Raw genomic sequence first — 6608 nt, 5'->3', positions numbered from 1 at the left:
ACCGAAAGAATCACGCACAGACGTGGCGAAAGGCAACTCTCTAATCTAACTCGAGATGTACAAAGAATGCCTAAACACCAGGCCAACAGATGAATGGTTCTCATCCAGTACCCAAGTATATTGTCCTGCGGGACGAACAGGCTGAGCACGGTTCTGCAATGGCTGATACTTTTGGTGGTGTGCTCGACAGAAGCAGTTTAGTTTCACCAATATCTCTTGACTTCACCCTGTATTCATGCCCTCATTGCCTCTGTGGTTGGATTTCGATTGCCACCGCTAATGATTCCTGTGAGGCTGGACTATTTTGTCTACCTCCAGTGCGATCACGGTGATTTGGAAGTATCCAATGAGGCGATCTATTGACAGGGCTCTCAGAATGGCCCAATAGTTGAGGGAGGCTACGGAGGGGGGATGCCGTAGCTTTTGCAACAGGGAGGTCCTTCAACGAGATCCGGCATATCGGGCAAGTCGTTTGTTTCTGTAACCATACATCTATGCATTCAAGATGAAAGTTATGACGGCATGTTGGCATGATACGCAGCATCTCTTTCTCTCTGTATTCACCTAAACATATAGAGCACCTGTTAAAAAAGGGAATCTGTTAAATTCTTTAGTTAGAAGAAAACATACTGTATAAAGGTATCTCTGCAAGAGCTTAATTTTCTTCATGCGCACAGTGCATTACAATATATGAGCAAGGAACAATTATTAAGTGGTGATATAATCCTATCAGAAATATTTATATCTTGACTATTGTCCTATTTCACTGGGAAAATGAATCTTGCTAACTTATCAAATAGAATTATATCTAATCTCATAAGTCATGTCAAATAGTACATATTTCAGATTACAACAATAGATTAAAGAATGCACCGCAAACAACATGTGATGGATGAGTAACTAGCTGCTTGCCATGAAGCCAAAAGATATCAGACAAGAAAGAAATATAACATCCGTATCTGCTAGTTGTGTACTATTCTGTTCACCAAATAAATGCTACAGTGAACTGTTTGACCAATAATATCGTCATAAATAAATGTTTTCCTCGGTTCCTCCACAGGGTCATAAATTCCCGTTAAAAACAAAAAGTAGTACATGTAAATGTAAACGATATTGATGATTTATCATTCCATCTATGCAGTTGATTACTCGCATGCCATGCATAGTCATATCAGATTAGCGAATGTCATGTCAAGGCTCAATTATCAGCCCTGCTCATTACCTTTCCATCATTGGAAGAGAAATAAAATACTAACAAGGGATAGATGTACTTCTAATTCAAGACAATACGGTACCATTTCTATGTTAGATAGTTCACGAATCCAACCATAAAGCAAGTTCATTTAAATGCTTCGCACTGCTATAGCATCTTTCAGTTTCGGACTGACAAACCACTTGGCAGATATATACATGCTTGAGAACTTATAAGTCACCAATAATAAAAATTAACAATTCTGGAGGCTTTCAGGATCGAGTTATCACCATTTTAACTGAAAAACGCGTCGCTGTTCAGTATACACATTGATATCTTTTGAACGCTAACTGATATATTGCATGTTCTTTGCATTAAATTTCATTTGCAAAACTGTAAGTACATTAACTCTAGATCATACAGTGTACTTACTGGGCATCATCTTTTGAATGGAAGGCCTCACAACTATAATTGATTGTAGGAATTGCAGCAAGAACAAAAGGGTCCAACCCACTGGGGGAATGCTCCATCTATCGAACAAAGCAAAACGAACGAGGTTAATTTTCACACAAAGTCTGTTCAGGATAGCTGGAAGTAAACTGACACAGAGGATCACAAAGCAAAGTCATAATGCCTACAGTACATATACATTTAGCAATTTGAACCCCTCAAATGTTTATTCATCTCAATTCTCAAACATCACTTTGGAATGAATGAAAAGAAGCAAGCAAAAACGAGTTTATCTAAGTGTGCGCAACAAATGCCCAAAAGTAATATCAGGAGTATCTTAGGCCCCGTTTGGTAGAGCTCTGGGAGCTGATTCCACTTCGGAATCACTCCCAGCGCTGCCAAACGGGCTGGTCGGGGAGTGATTCCGCTCGGGAATCACTTCCCGTTTTGTATAGCGAGGTGAGAGCTGAAAAAACTAGCTTCCACCTGATTCCTGACTGATTCTCCTCGATTTCAACACAATATCCTGTCAGGAATCACTTCTACCACTAGCATACCAAACGATTTTACAAACAGAATTACTTCCACTACAGAATCACTCCCAGCCTACTTCCACTACAGAATCACTCTCACCACAGAATCAGAGCTCTAACAAACGGCCCCTTAGAGTGCCTCCATAGCTGAAAGTTGGAAGACTTATCTAGTGACGTCAAACTGTCAACTTATCTACTCAACTTATTGCACAAGTTATACATAATGATATAAGCGTAGAGAAGTAATTATGGAAGGAAAGAATTAGTTTCCTTTTAGGTTTAGTAATAGTTAGATTTCAGGATTGATAAGTTTTGTACTTTAGGATAAAATCAGCTAGGAGATAGAGTTGGATTTGATTTAATAGTTAGTTGGATTAGGATTTGGACTCTTTAGTTAGCCGGCTATATATAGTTGACAATAGCTGTGTATTAGGATCAAGCAAGAGATCAGAGCCTGCAAGGCAGGGTGAGCTAGTTATCCCAGTTACCCATTTTTCAATGTTTGGTATCCAGAGACATCGATCCTACCGTCGCACGCCCTCCTCCATGTTGTCGCCACTGTTTCCCATGCCGCCGCCGCCACGCTTTGTCCCCACGCCGCCGCCCTACTGCTGCACCACGCCGTCGCCATCAACCTGCAACAGCCATTGCTCTACTCAACGCCATCAGCAACCGTCGCTCCTCCACCACTTTGCACCGTCATTGATCACACATCCGGCATGCACTCCTCATCATGGGTGACAATGCCTACACCATAGAACTTCTCAGCACGATGATGGAGAAACTTTTGACAAAAGTTGAAGCAATCAAGGCTCATTAGGATGCATGTGAGAAGAATTTCAGGACCTTAGGTTTGACTTCTTCAACCACCTCGAGTCATTTCAAAGGCAAATCAGTAAGCTCAAATGATGATGGGTGCGCTCCTCACTTTCATAAGCTTACTTTCCCTAATTTCAATAGAGAGAAAGATCTTTTGTCTTGGTTGAACAATTGTGAGCAATTCTTTCGTGGGCAACGGACACCAGAGAGTGAAAAGGTATGGCTAGCTTCTTATCATATGACTGCCGATGCTCAACAATGGTATATGCAGTTTGAACGTGATCATGGCACAATTAAGTGGTCCGTTTTTTAGCATTACGTCAACATGCGCTTCGGACCTCCAATTCGCAGCAATCCTTTGGGTGAATTGGCTACCCTCGGGAAGACGGATTGAGTGCATGAATATCAGAAGAAGTTTTTGACCCTTATTTCTCGAGTTACTCCATCCCTTGTGCCCAAGCAACAAGTCAACTTATTCACCATGGGACTTAGAAAACCTCTTAGCACTGATGTTAAGCTTCAGAATTCATCTGATCTTGAGGAAGCCAAGAGTTTGGCACGTGCCTATGAACAATGCCTTTGCGACGAGTCTGAAAACCCTTCTCAAGGCAGTTCTCGCCCAACGGCAGCAGCCACACCAGCAGCAACAAGTCTACAGTTATCTCCAGCAGTCCATCATGAAGGTCAGCAAGTTCGTCAATCTTCTCAAATTCTTGCAGTTCCTTCTCCCACCTCAATTGTTGGACAACGCATGCACCGCCTAACTACACATGAGATGGCTGATCGCTACACAAAGGGATTATGCTTCAACTGTCCTGAGCCATTTTCTTAAGATCACCTACGTCAATGTTCAATTAAGGGAATTTATTTTTTGGAATTTGAAGATATGGTTGCATACAAATACAACGATAATGGTTGATTCTTAGGCATAAGAAATTTAGCTCGAGGGCAAGCTGTTTCATGGCAAGGAGGGAAATGATATAGGCGTAGAGAAGTAATTAGGGAATGAAAGAATTAGTTTCCTTTTAGGTTTCAGAATAATTAGTTTCCTTTTAGGTTTTGGAATAGTTAGATTCCAGGATTGATAAGTTTGGTAATTTAGGATAAAACCAGCTAGGAGATAGAGTTAGTTTCGGTTTAATAGTTAGTTGGATTAGGATTGGGACTCTTTAGTTGGTCGGCTATATATAGTTGGCAATAGCTGTGTATTAGGAACAAGAAAGAAATAAACAAAGTAAAGATCGGAGCCCACAAGACGGGACGATCTAGTTATCATAGTTACCCGTCTCTCAATACATAAACTGAAATACATTCCTAAGACATACATAAGTTTGCACGAAGAGTTTTGATCAGTATTCTGATCGCAGATCAAGCATCAACTGTGGAGGAAAACAAAGGAGCATGCATATCGTGCATATCATTCAATGTCAGTCTTGTAGATGCAAAACTGCACCCATACTAATGCCTAGGAAATGAAAAAAGAGCATATAATATTGAGTGATGTTTTGACAATAGACACATGGGAAATGTTATATGACATGCTTAGCCTTTCAAAAAAAAATTATTGCATTTGTCAACTTTCAATTACAACTGGGATGTTAGCATAACTGTAAAGGTTCGATAGGACACCATGCTGGCAACCATATGGTCCTAAGACTACCCATAACCATATTCCCTTCATTTCGTTCCCTTCCCGATTTCCTTCCCCGTTCCCATTCCCTTTATTTCCTCTCATCTCCAACAGCTTCCCTTCGAGAGGAATCGCGAAGGGAACGGAGAGAGAATCCCGTCCTGAAGGGAATGACCCTGGGAATCCCGTCGTGAAGGGAACCGTGAAGGGAAACCGTTGGGAGCGCTGAAGGGAACGGGAATCCCTTCACGATGGGAATCTGAACCGCGAAGGGAACCTGTTGGGTTTGGTCTAAGTCCTAACTTATCCCAAAGAAACTCAAAAGACACTTTTATATATAGCGTATTCACAACTGAGACAGATTATGCACATGCCTACCAACCTATATATTTATATAATAACGCCTTGATAATTATTGTCCATGGTTCAAAAGGCGCTTTTACATACATCACATTCACGATTGAGACAGATTATGCACATGCCCACCAACCTATCTACTGAATATTGACATAATAATAATAATAATAATAATAATAATAATAATATGCTTTGTAATATTGTCCATGGTTGAGACAAAATCAGAAGAAATCATATATGACCCCCTCAATTATGAGGATGAAAATATTGTCCATGATCCAATTTACAGTGTAACTAACCAAAATGTCCATGATACCAGTCTCACACATCATGAGGAATTAAAGGGCATAAATTACGGGGACAAAAAAAAATACCATTCTTTAATACGAGAATCTGAAGACATGTTGTGAATGTTTTCAACATCATACAGACATCATGAATATAATGGTAAATGACTTCGTATTAATATGGTTAATTCAATCGACATGGCTAATCTTGGGCCGAATTATTTGGCCAAGACTGACTGCGTTTATATTTTGGAAACAAAGAAGAATAGAACTTCTGCGACTGCGTTTATATTTTGGCAGGACATCATGACACAGTATGTGAGATAATTAAGGGGAATGTGTAGCAACAAACGAAAGATAGTACAGCATCTAGAAGAACTCTGCGAAGCAAATGGAAGCAGCATCTTGCCTTGAGTTATTTAGTGGGAAGGCAGCTTGGTTAGTTCCTAATACATCTCTGCCATGCTATTTCCCTTCGACATTTTCCTTCCCTTGTTGGTGGTGGGCTGGTGGCCTTCAGAAGTATTTGAGGCTAGTTGAGTTTGAGTCTGCCGAACTATTTACTTTTCGGCCGAAAAGGAGTCCCTAACATTGTGCAAACAGTATACACATGCGACCTTGAGTTCAGTTGTAGCGCATATAAGCATTACTGCTATGAAACAGCAATGTGTGTATGTAAAGCTTGAACTATATTCTAGTGTGTTGATCAGCGGAACATTTCCATGAACTGGCCCCGTGCATGACTTGGGATTAATTAGTCCCCTGCTTCACATACGTAATGCTAAGCACGCTACCGGACCAGAGTACCACGTAAGCGCTCACCGTGCGGTTAAGATCCCGCGATGCGGAACTAAATGTCGAAGACGAACGGCGCGGTCGCAGATCAGGCGCGCGCAGACGAAGACGATGAAGGTGGCGCTCATCCCGAAACCAATCACCGTGGTCACCAGATTCAGCCCCGACCCCAGCATCTCCACCCCCCTCCCCCCAACACCCCACCGACGCTAACTCCCCAAAACGCACGCGAATCAATCAGCAGCGCAGATTAAGCAGCGAGCCGCTGCTGCGGTTGCTAGTGCGGCGTATAAGAGCGGCGCGGCGGGCGGCTGGGGTCGGGCCGGGCGGTGACCATCGGCGCGGGGTTTGGGACTTTCGTGGGCCGCTGGCAAGGAATGATGCGCCGCGGGACAGGCGGCGGGAGTTGGAATCCTGGGAGTATCTCGTCTCCTCCTGTGCGTGACTTGCGAGGGTGGGGGTGCGGGCGCCTGCCTTGCATCGCGCTGTGCTAGTAGCCTCAGCTCAGCTTCCCTGCGACGGGCGCCGGACCAGCAGGCTCCGCT

General features: G+C 42.7%; 1 protein-coding gene across 1 annotated transcript; it reads right to left on the bottom strand.

The window, feature by feature from the left end:
• Positions 1-241: 241 nt before the first annotated feature.
• On the bottom strand, positions 242-6239 carry LOC133918038 (putative RING-H2 finger protein ATL62). The gene is made up of 3 exons (XM_062361812.1): positions 6138-6239; positions 1625-1722; positions 242-581 (listed from the first exon to the last, which is right to left on the bottom strand). The coding sequence occupies exons 1-3, from the start codon at positions 6237-6239 to the stop codon at positions 242-244; spliced, it is 540 nt and encodes a 179-aa protein (XP_062217796.1).
• Positions 6240-6608: the final 369 nt, after the last annotated feature.

Source organism: Phragmites australis, chromosome 5, assembly GCF_958298935.1.
Source record: "Phragmites australis chromosome 5, lpPhrAust1.1, whole genome shotgun sequence".
Taxonomy (NCBI): domain Eukaryota; kingdom Viridiplantae; phylum Streptophyta; class Magnoliopsida; order Poales; family Poaceae; genus Phragmites; species Phragmites australis.
This window is presented reverse-complemented; position numbering and strand designations above follow the sequence as displayed.